This window comes from Magnolia sinica, chromosome 16 (assembly GCF_029962835.1).
Source record: "Magnolia sinica isolate HGM2019 chromosome 16, MsV1, whole genome shotgun sequence".
Classification (NCBI taxonomy): Eukaryota; Viridiplantae; Streptophyta; class Magnoliopsida; order Magnoliales; family Magnoliaceae; genus Magnolia; species Magnolia sinica.
In genome coordinates, this window is record NC_080588.1 from 66,763,042 (window position 1) to 66,782,591 (window position 19,550).

General features: G+C 40.0%; 1 protein-coding gene across 6 annotated transcripts in view; it reads left to right on the plus strand.

The window, feature by feature from the left end:
• LOC131229330 (probable mannitol dehydrogenase) overlaps window positions 1-19,550 on the plus strand; it is an 86,607-nt gene that overhangs the window by 34,310 nt on the left and 32,747 nt on the right. For 2 of the 6 annotated variants that reach the window (XM_058225267.1, XM_058225268.1), the window contains exon 4: window positions 16,701-16,854. In XM_058225267.1, coding sequence (XP_058081250.1) covers window positions 16,701-16,854 — 154 coding nt within the window. Of the gene's footprint in view, window positions 1-6,504; window positions 6,660-15,525; window positions 15,640-15,987; window positions 16,502-16,700; window positions 16,855-17,033; window positions 17,474-19,550 lie in introns of those variants that run through there. The other 4 variants (XM_058225271.1, XM_058225269.1, XM_058225270.1 and 1 more) reach the window with 4 other exon arrangements.

The window sequence follows — 19,550 nt, forward strand, 5'->3', positions numbered from 1 at the left end:
AGTGTAGTGTAAACTGTCATGGGAGGGTACTAACGAGCTAGCCAAAGGAGAAATAAATGGTGGGCCACTCATGTAGGCCCCACCTTGATGTATGCATATAATCCAAGCCATCCATCCTCTTCCTCAGATCATTTTAGGCGTTGAACCGAAAAATGAGGTTGATCTGGTTTCCTGGCGGGCCATGGTATAGGAAACAATGTTCCTACCTTTGATTTACTCCCTGATGCTCCTGTATATCTGAAACAGCCCAATATTGGACTCTATGGGATTGTATCGATCTACAGGGACTAGTGGCTGGGTCGGATCGATCTGATGTGGGCCCCACCCCAGGAAAACCATGGAAAAACTGGTTTTCAAAAAAAAAGGACAACGAGCAGCAGCGCTGCTGCTGTTGTCAGGAGCACGCGCAGGCGCTGCCTGCGGCGCTGGCGGACGGACGGACGAGGCAGGGCCCTCACGGCCCAACTGTGGGCCCCACCTTGATGCGTTTCGTCCATCAGCACCGTGCATTTGATGGGTCCCCACGGACCAGCCGTCCATCCCAAAAATCAGCCGTATACGGAACTCAGGTGGGCCATACCATTTAAAATCATGTGAAGACATGCTGAAACATATAAAATCAGTTGGTGGGGCCTACCTAAAATTTGGATGCCGCTGAAAATTGGTCTGAACCCTCAGCCAAGTGGGACACACATAATGGGTGGGCTGGATTCGGGAACCACATTCGGTGGGCCCTAGTTTTCTCAGGTCCTCGTGGCCTTTTTAATAGGTTGGATGCAAATAAACATCACCGTGGCCCCCGCCGCTGACCGTGTGACCTTATAAACCGTTGGGTGGCCAACCAACGTTCCAGTGAGTCCCGGTCCAGTGGGCCCTACCCTGGTCCACGTGACCCTAACAACAGGTTGGATGGAAAATAAATAGTACAGTGGGCCCTAGGTCTGAGTGGCCTTATGAACAGTTTGGATGTCATATAAATAATACCGTGGGCCCCCAGGTCTGAGTAATCTTATCAATGGGCTGGATGGAAAATAAACATTATGGTGGGCCCCACATGGGACCCACTTATGTATGTATTGAAAACCACACCCTCCATTAGAGCGGGCCCCACCATGATGCATGTGTTTCATCCAACCCGTCCAATCATTTGGAAATTTTTTTAAGACCATGCTATGAGGCCCATTGTAATGTATACAAGGCCCACTGGTGTGGCCCACTTGACGAATGCAAGGCCCACGCGACTAGGCCCATGTTGATGTATTTATGGCCCGTCATTGAAGCCCACCTTGATATGTATATGTGAGACCCATGTATGAGGCCATTTGATGTATTAGAGGCCCATGGGTCGAGGCCCAATAGGACGTACATAATGTCCCTTGTAGTGTGACTCCACCATAGCATATGTATTGACATTCATAACGGGCCACGCCTTGGGAGCAATGCTGGTTTGACGTCCACATTGAATGGTTAATGTTGGTTAAATGTTCGCATTATAACTCTCCCTAAGGCCCACTGATAGGCCCATATTTGTGGTAAGTAGGTCGTCTAGGCCCATCTCCGTTATACACAGAGCTCATCTCTTTATACATGTTTAGTATAGGTCCATGATTCATGATCATACGCATCATATGTGTGCCTGATATGAGGAGTGACCGATCATAGCATATGCTTTCGGGTGGACTATTTATGGGCTCCCTGATAGGCAGAGTTGCCCCATATACGTGCATGGTACACGCAGGACTGTTGCATGACTGGTAGTGTGACTCATGCACTTGCATTTGTGTGATTGTAGTTACTGTATGCCCTAGCGACATCAGGGTCATAGCCTCCACAGACACATCGTGGATGGTAGGATTGGATACCGAAAATATTTGGTTCTAGCATACGGGCGCCATAGATGTCCCTGGGTGAAAATTCCTAAACCCGATGGTACCAGAGGATGACTCCAACGTCGAGACCGAGTGGATATATGAGCGCACGAGGGCCGAATACCAGGAGGCCGCATCTCCTACTGTGTCGTGGTCGATTGGAAAGGGGTGTGGCCTTACTCGCTCGAGGGTAGGGGGTAATACTAGGCTGAGTTTGACCAGCTCGTGAATGGGTCCGCTATTGACGTGCCGGATAGGTATTGGCAGACTATTGGCCAGGCGGATAATGAGGTTTCTTACGCTCACTTGGACTGTGTAGCTAGGAGAGCGACAGTGCCATTTGGAGTGTATTGAACCCCGGTGATTATCCATAATGAGAACTGTACTGATACATGTTGAGGATTGGCATGCTTGAGTTGCATCTCGCATCGCATGGCCATGTTATAGCCGATGATATTCATATCTTGCACCGCATAGCCTTGGTACGGCTGATTGCATTCATGTGCTCATCACCATGATTCCGCATCACTCTGACCTTGCATTTTGAGCACGCTTATATTGCGCACATACTTACACCACTCTCTAAGCTTTCTATAAGCTTATGCATGATTGATGCGTGCAGGTGACGCCAGGACGCAGTCGCAGTCATAGTCTCGCCATAGTTGGAGCGTGCAGCCGAGCTTCTGGAGTTTTATTTCTTTCGTTACATTGTATTTTCCCTTTCAGACGTATTGTACTCAAAAGTTTTTTATCATAGTGAATTTTGTGGTGGTGTTTTTGTGGTTATTGTTCGTGAGTTATGCTTTTGGTTATGCTCATTACAATTGAACTGATGATTTGAAACCCTCCTTGTAGCATTCCAGGATCGGAACCTGGTGTATAGGTGCCAGGAGCCGAGAATGGGATACTGTGGAGGCTGTCGGCGTCAGATTCGACAATCAAAAATTTTGTGAGCCCGGTTTCCTAGTTTGGGGCGTGACACCTAAACCTAAACCTATAACCTAAACCTTAACCTATAACCTATAACATAAACTTATAACATATAACCTAACCTTAACCTAAACCTAAAACCTAAACCTATAACCTATAACCTAAACCTAAACCTAAAACCTAAATGTATTCTCAAATCCCTAAACCTAAACCTACACTTAATCATAATCTCAACTCCCTAACTTAAATCTAAACCTAAACTTAAAACCTAAACCTAAACCCGATCCCGAACCCGAACCCGATTGATGTAATAATGTAGCCCAATCACATGGCAACAAACAAGAAAATCTTGCTTTGTTGGCAAGAATACTTGAACTCAAGCATCACAATGCATCTATTTCCATCTCCACCATCTCTTGTAGCATAGATTATTTGAGATTTGGATTTATCTCATTTTTAGAGTCATGTCCTAACACAATATGATAATATTAATAGACAAGGGGGATTTGTCACCAACATTATTCCAAGACCCATATAACTTTTCTTTATAGGAAGTTAGGTAGGGTACGTACAGCTTGAATCCATCAAAGGAGATAAGGATCACCTCTCACATGTTCTCTCTCTTTTCATTTATTTTTTCCATAGGATTGTTTATTTTGTGGTATCTGCTCATGTACAATATTTTATCATGTCAATATAATTATAAGTGGCCTAATCTCACCTTTCTAAAAACAACTAATAATAATTTCTACCTAATGAGAAATCACCAAGTACCATTAGGCTCAACCTAAAAAGATAAATCAATGTTTTCTCTCTTTCTTTTTCTTTTAACACACACTCACACACCAAAGTCGCTTACGGCCACAATGGATACTTGAACTCGTCACCTTATATTGAAACTATTTTGAATCTACCATGAAGGCATGAGTAAAGACCTAAGTGTGTGTGCACAGCCGGCGATGTGTTCACCACATTGAATTTTGTAAGCCCCGCCAGGAAATGGGTTATGAATAATTTTTTGCATTTTATTTATGATGTTAAACTTATATGTATTTATGCATGGATGAATGTGATATGGATAAGATTGATTGTGTTTGGATGGATGTAGTTTATGTTTGGATGGATTTACATAGTTTGGGTTTAGATGGATGTGAATGTGAATATGATGAAATATATTATATAACAGGTGTATATCAGGAAGAATATGATAAAATATATTGTGACAGGTGTATATCAGGAATTTTGTGCTGGAATATTGGGAAAAAAAAGGTCGTCCACATTTTTTACCTACGAAAATTTTCGTAGGTAAAAGTATCGTGAAAAATTTTTTAAAAATCATTTTTTACTTATTTTTTATCGACGAAAAAATTCGTCGGTAAAAGTTTTGTTTAGGTAAAGGTTTTTTACTTATTTATTCCAACTATATTTTTACCTACGAAAAAATTCGCCGGTAAAAGTTTTTAATTGATTGTTTACGTTTTGTAATTATTTTTACCTACGAAAACTTTCGTAGGTAAAAGTGTTTTTACTTATTTTTTCCAATGAAAAAAATTTGTTGGTAAGAGTTTTGTAATATTTTTAACTACGAAAAAAATCATTGGAAAAAGTTCTTTCTTTATTTTTTATCAATGAAAAAATTCGTCGGTAAAAGTTTTACCTTTGCTCAGTAAAAAACTTGTACCCTCGGACTTTTACCGATGAAAATTTTCGTTGGTAAAACATTTTACCTATGAAAAATTGACTTTTAAAGACGAAAATTTTCGTTGGTAAAAGTGGCTTTTCTTGTAGTGTTTATGATTTATTTACAAAATCCATGACATCATTTCAATATAAGTTTCTCAGATGTTGGTTCGTTCTTTCACATCAGTTTAGGGGGGGGGTGGTGAGATTATATTAGATGTCAGTAGTTGTACATTTGCTATGTATAACATTAGCTATAATTAGCCATTAGCCATGTATAGAAATACTTTAAGTAGGATTGGTTATGATTAGATTTCCTTGTAAGATTTCTTTGTATACACATATATGTTCTTTATTTAAACTCGATTTGGGGTGAAGTATAATAAAGAAAAAGCAATTGGAATTTCTCTGATTCGAGACATTTTTAAAAGTATGTTTAAAAGTTATTCGGTTTGGTACCTATACTAGGCTATGTGTCATTGTAAGAGAAGAGTCTCATTCAAAGCATGTTTGAAAGTTGTTTGGTTAGGTACCTATACTAGTCTAACTATTACGTGTTGCTATAAGAGAAGAGCTTCATTGAAAGCATGTTTCAAATTTGATTTATTGGGTAAATATTTGGCCGGTCCTCATCTTTCACATCCTCACATGGCCCACTTAAATCTTGCAAGGTCACCAATCCACTTTCTATGTAAAGTGTTCTTGTCAAATCTAGAAATGCATAGAAACGTGACCCCGAAGACACGACAATGGGAACAGATTACTCTTTTGTCCTTGCATAATCAATGAAGGTGTGAAAAGTAGATTATGCCAAACTTAGGAATGTAGGTCCATCCGTTAGATGGTTCAAAACTTAACAATGTATGGTCGACATGTGCTACATATGGAGACAAGTAACCTATCATTGTCAAAATGCTAATATGAGGTTTGCTAATTGCAAATGCATGTTGAAGCCCTGTGGGCCATAGTATCAGGGATGAACGGCATGGATGTATCACTGTGGGCCATAGTATTAGGGATGCACCGATCTCCCACCAAATCCACTCCATTTTCCTCCCACAGATGGAGGCAGATTGCGTCCTACCCCACCCAGCTGGCCACCTAAGTGGCCTCACCATGATGTTTGTGAGAAATCCACTTTGTTCATCTATTTTGCAAGCTCATTTTAGAACATGAGATAAAAAATGAGACGGATCCAAGATTCACATGACCTAACAAACGTTAACTATGGTATTTCATGGTCAACTATTTTCTTATGGTGTGGTTCACATGATCAATGGATGTAACTCGATCTTTAAATCATGGCCTTCTATGAAAATTCCATCGAGAATGGACGAAGTGGATTTGACACATACTCCATGGTGGGCCTCACAGATGGTGTCCAAAGCCCACAACCCTTAACCTAAGACAACCTCAATCGTGGCAACCTTGACTTTTAAGATTTAACAACCTCAACCATAACAGCTTAGACCCTTGACACATGACCACCTCGACCGTGACAACCTAAACCCTTAACATATGACAACATTGACCTTGACCCTGATCCTTAACACTACAAGTACGTCATGGGGCCCACCGCCAAGTATGTGATAAGGGTCGAGGTTGTCAAGTGTTAAGGGTCTTGGTCATGGTTGTCATGCATTATGGGTTGTGGAGCCATCGTGGGATATGTGTCGAATTTATTCGTCTATTAGATTCAAATTTTAATTTAATGCAATGGGCCAAAGAATAAAAAAGTTTTCAATGGTAGGTTTTCAATCCTAGCCCTTACCCACCACCGGTCTGGGTCAAAACTCATTTTAAAGATAAAAGCTTTTATACTCTAGCAGGGGGTACCCTATGTTACGCGCAAACTTAGTAATTGCATACATTGCAATCGAAAAACTAAAATTAAACCGTCCATTTGGCTCTATATATATAAGGACGTCAGTAATTACGTCAGGAAACAGCAAGAAAATGGCTTCTTTTAGTCTGGCTCTATATATAAGGAGTGCCTCACTTCAGGTGTCACAGCCACTTACACCTCTCTCTCTCTCTCTCTCTCTCTCTCTCTCTCTCTCTCTCTGTAAGGAAGAAAATAGAAATGTCGAAATCTCCAGAGGAAGAACACCCTCAAAAGGCATTTGGGTGGGCTGCAAGAGACACTTCTGGAGTCCTCTCCCCTTTCAAATTCTCTAGAAGGTATTACTCATTTTCCTTCTCTTTTGAGACCTTTCTCTTTATTTTCTTTGGAATTTTTCTTTCTTTCTTTTGGTGGGTGTTTCTCTTTTGGTATTGTCTATGTAGTGGTTTGTTTCATGCTCTCTCTATTTTTGATTTTTTTTTTTTTTCTTTCTGGAACCCGTTTCTTTTGTGAATGCTGTTGTTGCAATGAGATGTTAGTTTTTATTAATTTTCTTTGTATTTTGCCGTATTTTTTTTTTTATTCTCTTATTGCAACGAGATATTTCTTTTTATTTTCTTTGTAATTTTTTTCTTATTTTGGTGAGTTTTTTGGTATTTTCTATATTCTCTCTCTGATTGTTATGGGCCTTTCGCAACCTCTCTTCTTTTCTTTTCTTGTATTTTCTTTTGTATGTGTTTTTAATGCAATGAGATCTTCTTTTTCCTCTCTCTCTCTCTCTCTCTCTCTCTCTCTCTCTCTCTCTTCTTGGTTTTTCTGGCACACTTTCTTTCTCTTTTCTTGATTTTTCTGTCACTTTCTTTTATTTTCTTTTGTATCTGGTTCTAATGCAGAGTTTTCTTTGGATTTTTTGTTGGGTGTTTTTGGTATTTTATATTATTATGTGATCGATTCGTGATATTATGAATTTATGTTTATTTTAATTGAAATAATAAATTCCAAAGTTTTTTTTTTTTTTAAAAATAAAGTAATAGAAAGGAGTAATTTTGGAACATAAAGAAAGAAGTGAAATCATGATTCGGAAATTACTATAAATGGGCCATAATCAAGTATGGCATGTTAAAAAAAATTCCAGGAGTTAAAAATTCCTCATGTTTAAAAAATTACTATAAATCATGAGGGGTCCTTACTCTTGCTCGGGTGGTACACTTCCAAGAGTTTCAACTCCCAGTCAAGGGTTCGAGTACCCATAGGTGGTGAAATTCTACTATCGTGAGTGTGTGGGGTGTGTGTGCGTGTGTAAAAAAAAAGAAAAGTATGGCATGTTAAAAAAATAACAATCTAGAACATAGAGAGGATAGAGGAAAAAGATAATGAGACGATCGGATCATCGAGTTCAAGGCTCGGCTTGAATTTGCTGCCATTTTTCTGGTAGTTACAGCAAGTGCAAACGAAAGAAATCTGCAAATTGTCTTCAGGATACAATGAACTCTCAATCCAAATTTCAACACAAAAATTTGCACATTTAAGTGTTGAATATATCTCTAGTTTTGACATCAATATGCCTTAAAAGGGATTTTTAATAAACACAGCAAGAGATCAGATTTGAGAAAACTTCACAATGGATGATATATCTAAAAATGGAGAGAATGTAATAATATTCCTGGATTATCGTATTCAGGATTTATAGCAATTGAATGGTTACAAAATTCTTCCTACTCGTTCGCAGCAAACAGCATTTCATGAAAGGACATGACCCTTTGTCTCATGGAAGTTATTTCTGTTCCTCTTAAATAGAAAAAGTTATCCAACAATATAATATTGTTTCCATATAAGTGAGGTGCCACATGTACAATCATGTCATAGTTACTCTCAATCAATACAAAGGTGCTACGTACCGTCCTCGAGGAGATTTGAACCCTTGTTGCAGAAGCAAAAACCCATTCTCTTACCGAATGGCTATACACATTATTTATAGAAAGTTTAAATAATTAATATATTTATTTACTTTTTAAAAATAACTCTTAATTTTGAAATTTATTACAAAAAGACAACAATGCATGTGCATTAAAGCTCATTTACACGTCCTACATGTGCCAGCCCAATGTGGCATGATAAATCCCATCCACCAAAACTAACCCTAACCTAAGAATGTAGAGCTCGGGTGATGCTTTTTAACTCATACACCTCTTTTAATATTGGGGCCCACATGCTACCCCTTATAAGGTAACATAGACTTGAATGAATGGAAAACACAAATATCAGCTTGATTCAAAACTTTTGTAGCCCACAAGAAATTTTTAATGATAAATTACTATTGTTTTATCTAATGTGATCCAAAACCTTAAAAATATTCAGATCATTGAAGTCTAAGGTGGACCATGATACTAGAAATATTGATGAATGACCATTAAAAACATTTTGTGGGCCATAAAAGTTTTCGATTAAGCTGATCTTTGTATTTCCCATTCATCCGACTCTTCTTGATATTATCAATGGGTTGGATGGAAAATAAAAATTACGAAAACTTACTATAGGCCTTTGGAATATGTTATGATGAGGCACTTAATCACCACCATTTCCTATATTGTGGTCCACTTGAGATTTTGATATGCTTAATTATTGGGACTAATTTCTTAAATGGGCTAGAGGAACGGATGGATGGTGTGGATATATAACATATAATCAAGTGGGCCCCATGGTGAGGGTAACACCTATCCGCTCCCACCCTAAATGGTCGCCCCGATTCGCAACTGATATAGTCCATGGCACTTTTGCTACTAAAGTGATGAAACCAAGTTCTGTGGGCCTCACCATGATGTATGTGTTGTATCTATACTTTCCATTCATTTGCAGATATTATTTTAGGTCATGAGCCAAAAAATGAGGCAGATCCAAATTAAGCTCATGTGAACACATCAGAAAAAATAGGTGAGGTCCTCACACCTACCATTAAGTTTCCTGTGAACTACATAAGTTTTTGATAGTGCAATGCTTATTCTTTTTTCTTATATCTAGAATGAACTTTCCAAATGAATGTATGGTGTGGATACAACATTTACCGAAAGCTTTTTGGCTGGTGTAGCACACACCAGCTAAATAACTTGTGTATTGCCATCAGCAAGTTACACGGGTCTCATCATGAGGTATGTGTTATATCCAAACTGTCCATCCATTTTACGAGCTCTTATTAAGGCTTGAGCCAAAACATAAGATAGATCTATAAATCAAGTTGACCACACTGCAAACAACAGTGGGGGATTGAACGTCCACGTCTACCATTGAAACCCTTTTGGCATCACAGTCGTTTTAGATCAATATAATTTTGTTTTTAAAAAAAAAAAAAAACTTTTCATCAATGTGTTTTTAACCTTATTAACGGATTAGATGGAAAATAAATGTTATGGTGGGCGTTACATTTTTTAACGGTGAAAATCATTATCATTGCTGCTATTTTTGGTGTGGTCCAGTTGAGCTTTTGATATTTTTTCTCTAATGCTCCAAAAATTTTTTGAAAAGTAGATGAATGGTATGGATATAATAAATACATCATTGTGAGGCCCATGTAACTTTGATCTCATTTGAACCGTTACTACAACTCGAGCTCGAGAAGCATCGGTGCTCGTCTTCGCACGACACTTATCTACACCATATATATATATATATGGAGAGAGAGAGAGAGAGAGAGAGAGAGAGAGAGAGAGAGCTGGTGTGTAGTACACCAGCCAATCCACCTCCAACACTTACTAGGGCCAGAGGACTTGGTAACGTCACTTCAGTAGCCAAAATGGCTACTCAACCTGTCAATAGCTGGAAGCGGATTGGTTGGTAGAGGTGGGCATGTTTGACCCGATCCAATGGATCCGACCTGATCAGACCCGATCCGACCCGTTCCGAACCGAACCGATGGCCTGGATCGATGCGGATCGAGTGTGGCCATCCAGATTCGATTTTTTCGGGTCGGGTTTGGGTAGTGGTCTATCCGGACCAATCTGATCCGAAAGGATCCAGACCGATCTAATCCGGAGCTAGTAGATGGGTTCCCTACAAAACCCAATAATGTGCTTCTCTGATACCCTCTTCTCCACCTGCTCAAGAGAGAGAAATGACAGTTTTGGATTTCTTCAGTGGATCTTTCTCACCATCATCTATGTGCAATGGGGATTTAAAGCAATTGAAAATAGCCAAACAGAAAGCTAGTGGGGTTTCTTACGAAGCAAGTGGCGTTTGGAGTTGCTGGCTCGCTGATAATGATGAAGGCATTTGGAGTCGCTGTTAATAGTTGAAGGGGTTTCTTATGATGAAGGCATTTGGAGTCGCGGTTAATAGTCGAAGGGTATCTTACAAAGCAAGATACTTGGAAAGAGCTATTTTGTAAGGTTTGCTAATTCTATGCGTGTATGGTGGCTTGTATATGTAACCTTTGCTGTACACATGCTATGAAACGATCTAAAAAATCCAAATCAACGCCATTAGTCCCTCCTGAACTCTGATTTTGCACATCAGATCATAATCCCTAGTCGCTATCTTATCCCACCCATCCGTTTGATGGCTATCAATAGACCGTTACTACAATCCAATCAAACTATTTTGTAATACCTCATCCGCAAAGCGATCCACAACTTGGACGTTCTGGATCTACGAAAAATGCACACCAAGGGTACAGCGTATGACTTCCCCATTTAATAAAATTATGGCAGACGCACACCATAGTGCTGATAGAATTATTTGATACTTTGGCAGCCTATAAAGCTCTATATGCATGCATCATAAATGTGTTATGTGTTTACATGCATTAATTCAAACAAAACTGACTAATCTGTGGAAATTTCTAAGTCACGGTCCCAAAATACATTTTCTTTGATAATTCTAACCTCTCATCTGTGGACAACTGTACGGTGAAATAAAACCATTGGATGCTTTTATTTGAACCGTCCAATCAAATGCCACCAATCCGTTTCTTAGATGATTAAATAATCTTAATTTTAGTTTCAAGACACATTTAGGCTGGGATTCATAATTTAGAAATTTTAATATTTACTTAATTGAATCAAAATATGCTATTTTTAAGTAAATTTTTTAACACATGCATATCATCCATCACACGCTATTCGAGTATCAAAGGTTTTCTCATTAATGATAGGATAAGAGGGGTGCGTAGAGTTCTTAAATTTCACCCATTTCTTATTTTCTTCTTTTCTACCAAAACCCATCCCTCCTAAAACGCCATGAACGTTACTGTTGGGTTTCTCTGCTCTTCTTCCTCTTCCTTCCTCTTCCAAGTTCCAACCCTTCAAATCCCCAAATTCCAAAATCTTCAACCCAAACCCCAAAACCCTAACCCTAATCTGCCAATATGAATCCAAACCCCCCAGCAAGCAAAATCCAATGCAAGGCAGCAGCGGTAGGCCGACTCCCTCCAGAAACCCTAGGAAGAAGAACTCGTACGGGTCTTCTAAAAGGTTTGTTATCAACAAGACATTCGTCTAGGAGCATCTTATCTTCACCTCTCTGATATTAATAATTTCTCTAAAAATCAGAGTCTTTAAAGATTATATGAACCACGATGAGCGAAGTAATCTGATGCCCGATCCGAACCTTGCCCAATCCGATCCGACTCGGGTTTCCTGACCGAGTCGAACTCGGGTCGGTTCAGTCTAGCAGGGGTTCAAATCGGTCTGAGTCATATGACCCGAACTTGGTACCGGATCAGTCTGAGTTCGGGTTGGGCCATGTAGAATCTGGACCAAGTCGAGTTAGACCCAATCCGATCCGACTCGATCCGATGCCCAGCTCTATTGGCTGGTGTACCACACACCAGCTATATAGCTGCTGTAGATACATGTCGTGTGAAGACGAGCACTGACGCTCCTCGAGCTTTGAGTTGTACAAATGGATTCGAGGAGATCAAAGCTACATGGCCCTATAGTGATGTACTTACTATATCTACACTCTTCATCTATTTTTAGAAATCATTTTAAAGTATTATCCAAAAACTAATCATATCCAAAGATCATCTGGACGGCACCAAAAATAGCAGTGGAGATAATAATTTTCACTGTTAAACAATTTGTAGGGCCCACCACAATGTTTATTTTCCATCCATTCTGTTCATAAGGTCGCAATGATCTGAATGAAGAGGAAAAACAAATTTCATATTGATCCAAAACTTCTGTGACCTCAACAAGTGTTTCAATGGTAGATGTTCAATCCCCCACTGCTTTTTGCAGTGTGGTCCACTTGATAGTTAGATCTGTTTTAATTTTCGTCTCAAGCCATAAGACGATCTCACCAAATGGATGACCAGTTTGGATATAACACATGCCTCATGATGAGATCCACAGAACTTGCTGACGTCGGTACAACAGCTACATAGCTGGTGTGAGGTACCCAGCCAATCCGCTTTATAGCTAATCCGTATTGTCCTGGCGAATTAGATGGATGGCGTGATATAAGACGCATACATCATGCTGATGCGGATTAGCCACTAAGAGTAGACTCCCTACTGAAGTGAAGTCATCAAGTTGTGTGATCCCCACTATGATGTGTGTTTTATCCACGTAGTCGCCATCTATTCAGAGAGTTTATTTTAGGACATGAGCTAAAGAATGAAGCAGATTTAAGGCTCTACTGGACCCCACCACAGAAATTATTGAGGGTGATTCCCATCATTGAAATCTTTCTAAGGCCCACCGTGATATTTATTTGAAATCCAAACTGTTCACAAGTTAACACAGACATGAAATAAGAGAAAACACAAATATCTGCTTGATCGAAAACTTTTGTAGCCCTTAAAAGTTTTTAATGGTGGACGTCACTCTCCCCACTGTTTTCTGTGGTGAGATCTACTCAAGCGTTTGATTTGATTCATTCTTCGGCTCTTGCCCTAAAATGATATCTCCATATGGATGTACTGCGTGGATACAAAACATACATCATGGTGGGGCCCACAAAACTTGGGGACATCACTTCAGTAGCTAGTCTCGCTGCAAAACTTATCAGTAGCTAATCTGCGTCTCACAGTGGGCCCTCACATTACTGTGAGGGAACTAGCGACTTCCGATACTTTTCCGATGTAGAGCGGGTCGCGGACACTTTCATGTCCAAGATGGACCAGAGAAGGCCGGATAGAGGCAGAAGTTATCAATACCATCAGAACCTTAAAACAAACATATCTTACAAACCGGAATGAGTTACTCGACGTACCATATATGATTTTGGGATCAGACGAGCTACTTTAGCCAACCAACCCGGCTTGGCTGCCCACACTGAATTTGCGAGATTCCATCGTATTGGCGGACGAATTCCATGTTTAGTTCCGTTTTTACTATAAATAGTAAGTTTTAGTTTGATTATAACTCTTCATCCGTTGGGCTTTAGGAGTTGTGTCCAACATGAAAAGTGCTTAGAATAATTAAGAGAATAACCTGGTTAAGCCATATAGGACACTTACTATAATAGTAAATTTACTATTTATAGTAAGTTATGAATTTTAAGGAGTTTTATTTATAGTTTGCTTTTGATTTCTCTCCCATTACTTGGTATCTTCATTTAAAGGGTTGTGAATTTATTTAATTCATTAATCAATTAAAATTTGAATTTATTAGAATTTATTTCTATTTTTTACTTTTTTCCTCATGGATTCGAGAAGTCTCTGTGAGGAGTCTAGAGAAGCTCTGTGGACTCGGAGTAATTATCCTTGAGGAAGATCATGAGAAGTCTCTGTGAGGAGTCTAGAGAATCTTCATGGACTCAGAATCATTATCCTTGAGGAAGATGGTGATCGACCTCATCACGTTCATTCCTGCATCATTTTCCCTTTAGTGGTGGGGCCCACCTTTCCGAACTTTCTTGATAAGGAAGCGGATTTGCTGGTATACGGGTACGTGTCGTATGAAGACGAGCGTTGTTGCTCTTCAAACTCGGAGTTGTACGATTGCTTCAAAAGGGAAGCGGATTGGCTAGTGTACACAACACCAACAATATAGGTGATGAGGGTACATGCCATGCGAAGATGGGCTCAGACACTCCGAGTTGCACCAACGGCTCAAATGAGATCAGATTTACATGGTCCTCAAAATGATGTATTTATTATATTCACAATGTTCATCCATTTTTCAAGATCATTTTAGAGCATGAATCAAAAAATAAATCATATCCAAAGCTCAACTAGACCACACCACAGATAGCAGTGGAGATAGTGATTTTCACCGTTAAAACATCCACATGGCCCACCATAACGTTTATTTTCCATCCAATATATTCATAAGGTCACAAAGGATTGGATGAAGAGGAAAAACAAATATCATATTGATCCAAAACTTCTGTGACCCCAAAAGGATTTCAATTGTAGACGCTCAACCCCCACTGCTTTTTTCAGTGTGGTCCACATGTTGTAACTAGAAGAGAATTGGCTCCCCGCCCATCTGCTAGAAAGGGGAAAACAAGTAAAAGGGTCCATTTTGTCAGGAGTATAATCAGGGAAGTTGTGGGATTTGCACCTTACGAAAGACAAGCGGGCATTGAAAATGGCAAAGAGAAAGCTGGGCACACACAAGAGGGCAAAAAAGAAGCGTGAGGAGATGTCTAATGTTCTACGCAAGATGAGGTCCGCTGGAGGTGGAGAGAAGAAGTGATAAAAGTGGAGTTGGAGAGAAGTGAGAAGTTGTAGTGTTTTTAATTTTCTCTCAAGTAGTAGGAACATCCCTCCCCTTGCTGCCGAACAGGTTATTAATTAGCTCATGCAATGTTTGGATTCTGAAAAAAAAAAAGTGTGGTCCACATGATCTTTAGATCTATTTTATTTTTCGGCTCAAGTCTTACTAAGATCTCAAAAAATGGATGGAATGTTTGGATATAACCCATACCTCATGATGGGACCATAGAACTTGCTGATGTCATATATAGCTGGTGTGCGCTACATTGCCGGTTCCGTTCAAAAGAGATTACAGTTACATTGCCCCAAAATGATATTATATCCACACCGTTCATCCATTTTGTGAGATCATTTTAGAGCATCATACCAAAGCTTAAGTAGACCACAGAACTTGGTGACGTAGACACATCATCCATATCACTGGTGTGCGGTAATAATGTACACGTTTCCGATATCTTGTGCGAGGCTGAGTCGATGGTTAAAAGGTAATGCATGTTAACGACTTTTAAATAGAAAATATTTTGATCTCAATTGCGATGTGTTCGTAGGGCGAACGGCGAGGATGATGTCACGCTCAAGGTACTCTACTGCGGAATCTGCCATACCGATCTTCACGCCGTTAAGAACGAGTGGGGAAATTCCGTCTACCCCTTGCTCCCAGGGTAAGATCGCCTTAACGCCCTTATGTTATGTTTCTGGGAAGTGGAATAAAATGAAGAGGTGATTCGCGTGAGGTAATAACGAAAAGGTGACCTCGGGAGAGGCCCACTCACTTTGAAAATGGGTCTGGAATATGGTCCCATTAAAAGTGAGTGACTCACTCATGGCACAACGAGTCATATCAACTCAGCTGAGTTACCAAGCTCACCAGTCTATTTCCCTGGGACCCTGCTCGAAATTTCGCTGAGTCAAATCAGCATGTGTTAGAACTATGGTTAAAACACCCTAACCACCTGATCATCACTCAAAGAACCATCAGAAATTACCGTAACAGATATCTGTTCCTGCAGGCACGAGATCGTCGGTGTAGTGACCCAAGTGGGGCCTAATGTATCAAAATTCAAGGTTGGAGACAAGGCAGGCGTCGGGTTCTTGTCTGAATCATGCAAATCATGCTCCACTTGCCATCAAGGCTGGGAAAATTACTGTCCCAAGATGATGTCCATCTATAATTCCACATACCACGATGGCACTATGACGTATGGTGGATACTCTGATATGCTGGTGGTCAATCAGAACTTTGCAATCTGCTTCCCAGAGAACTTGCCACTTGATAGCGGCGCACCACTACTGTGTGCCGGTATTACTGTGTATAGCCCAATGAGGTATTTCGGGCTCAGTGAACCAGGCATGCATCTAGGAGTGGTTGGACTCGGTGGGCTCGGTCATGTTGCAATTAAGTTTGGCAAGGCCTTTGGGATGAAGGTTACTGTAATCAGTACATCTCCCAGCAAGGAGAAGGAAGCTATCGAACGACTCGGTGCTGACTCATTCCTGGTCAGCCGTAATCCGGCACAGATGGAGGTGAGTCATGGTTCGTGTGACTAACATGGCCATGCATGTGTGTTTCAGTCAATCCAAAACCTAAACAAATTAGTTAACGGACCATGATCACTAGAAGTGGGCCCCACTTGATTTTAAGGGCAATGTAAGTGGGGCCCGCCACTCTTCACTGTCCATTTGACTTTAAATTGGACCTGTTTCACTGTCTATTATGGTGTAGGCTGCCACAGACACTATGGATGGTATCATCGATACAGTCTCAGCAGTGCACCCGATCGAGCCGTTGATGGGTCTGCTGAAGTTTAATGGGAAGCTGGTTATAGTGGGTCTACCGGATAAGCCTCTCGAGGTACCAGCATTTTCTCTGGTTATGGGTAAGTAAACATCCTTCACTATCTTTAACAGTCCTATAGATGTGTAATTCAAATATTTGGTGAAGGCTGCGTTTGGCTGCACCAAAGATCATGATTCATGATATTTGTTTGGTGCAGTGAACCGTCTGAAGCTAATAGGTGAGGCATCTACTATTTTCCTTATTTTTATGATATTGCAGGGAGGAGAACGGTGGCTGGAAGTTTCATTGGAGGAATCAAAGAGGCCCAAGAGATGATTGACTTTGCAGCCAAGCACAACATCACGGCGGACATCGAGGTTATTCCAATGGACTATGTGAACACGGCCATGGAGCGGCTTGCGAAGGCGGACGTACGATACCGATTCGTCATTGATGTGGGGAACACCTTGAAAGCTCCATGAACTATCGATTTCAATCAGCATCTATGAAAGTCATGTGTCTGGTCACATGTTTTTACAGTGCTATGTTGTTGTTGTTGGTTTGAGTAGTAGGTGTGTGTGGTTGCATGTTTTTACATTGGCGTACCTGGATTGTTGCTTGGTTCTTATTTGTGTTTTGTTATTTGCTATTAAACAATTATCTAATATCTGAGGAATAGTTAGAGATATGGAAGTGGGACCCTCCCACCAGGTTATGCCTTGTGGGGCCTACCTTGATGTATGTGCTTTATATTCAAGTCGTCTATCTGTTTTGATGGTTCAGTACTTTAATTAGGGCACCCAAAAATGAAGTAGATTGAAAGCTCAAGTAGCCCACAACACAGAAACAGGCTAATAATGATACACAGTTGAAACCTTCACAGGGCCACAGTATGTTTATTTGCCATTCAAACTGTTCATAAGGTTACAGAGACTTGGATGAAGGAGAAAAAAAAACTTCTGTGGCCCTAAAATGCTTTTAGTGGTGGGTGTTTAATTACCATTGTTTCCTACAGTATTGTTTGGTTGAGATTTAGATCTACCCTGAAAGTATTTAGCAAAATTAATGGACAGCGTGGATCAAACATATAGATCACAGTGGGCCCTACAATGCATGCACTAACCCACAATGCATGTGGGATTAAATTGTATTGAATTGCATTTGGTAGAATTAACACTATTATTGCACAAAGATTGTATGTCTCAAAATATATACCATGGTATTTTGACTGTCCAATACTAGATGTCTTCAAATACCTGTATTTGGGGACCATGGAATTGTAATCCACTGACAGATTTCACAACCAATGTTGGTCATCTGTATGCATATGCAATTCAATTGTCTTGTGCAAAGGGTGCATATGGATGGATGGTGTGGATAAACTACATGCATGAACGTGCAGCTCATAGATGTAATAGATTTAAATTATCCTATCTTATCTTGTGTTGAGGCTGGATGATATGATACTTAGATTAATCTGATAATTCCCATCATTTCCAAATAATGAATGGAATTTATATTGGACAATGCAATTTCATACTACCTAATCCCACAAAATAGGCACCAGGTGTGGCCCTTGCTTTGTGCTTTGTGGAGCCCACCATGACACATCTTTTATCCACATTGTCCATCCATTTTTTCAACTCATTTTAGGACATGAGCTACTGAGGCTGATCTAAAGCTCAGGTGGACCCCAGGAAATAGTGGGGACAGACGCCCACGATTGAAAACTTTTTAGGGGCCCTGGACTAAGCTGGTATTTGCATACTCCTTACACCTAGGTCCGTGTGACCTTGTGAACAGGTTAGATGGCAAATAAACAATACAGTGGCCCCGAGAAGGTTTCAACAGTGGGTGTCATCCTCCCCATTGTTTCCTATAGTGTGGTCCACTTGAACTTTTGATCTGCCTTCTTGGGCTTGAATCTTAAAATAAGCTAGAAAAAAAATGGATGGATGGCATGGATAAAACACATATCATGGTGGGCACCACAGCTTTGGCCATGTCATGCCACTAGGGATATCCTTGGTAGTAGGTGTTTACACTTATTTTCGATGCCCTGATGATCCAATAGAAAGCCATCACATGGTGATACTGTGTTTGGCACACATGAAAGTCATGCTTGCACTCGAAAAGTTCTTCGGTTGATTTCACTACGTCAAAATTGTGAATTTACGACGGACCATATCCGTCGTAAAACCAAATAAATGACGAATTTCGTCCGTCGCTGTTTACTAGGTCATTTTTTGTTTTCGACGGATAAAATCCGTTGTTTAGTTTGCGACGGATAAGATCCGTCGCAAAAAAAAAAAATAAAAAAAAAATCCATCGCTAAAATTCGAAAAAACCGTATTTTAAGTGATGGACCTCAAATCCGTCGATGAGTGCGTGTTCAGAAATTAGCAACGGATTTAGTCCGTCGCTAAAATATCTGCAAATAAAAAAAAAAATATCATCAATTTATTTATTTGTTTATTTGAATCTTACACCTGATAGTCATTCAAAAAATAATTCACATGATTGTTTAATAAGAATCCTATTCACAAAATTGGTAACAACTCAATTTAATAAGGAGGAAATGGCTAAGTGGGGCTAACCCAAACAGCAATTCGAATAGTTTCAAGTTGAACGTGAAACAAGGAATAATTTGGTTGTCGCTATGTCTCACCTCCACTATGGTCAAGACACAAATGGTTGACGAAACATGGTACGTGCCTCGATCCCATCATACCAAGAATCAATCGCCTATGGTGGAGACTTTCTAATTGTTGCCTAGTCAGACTTTAGCAACTCCGG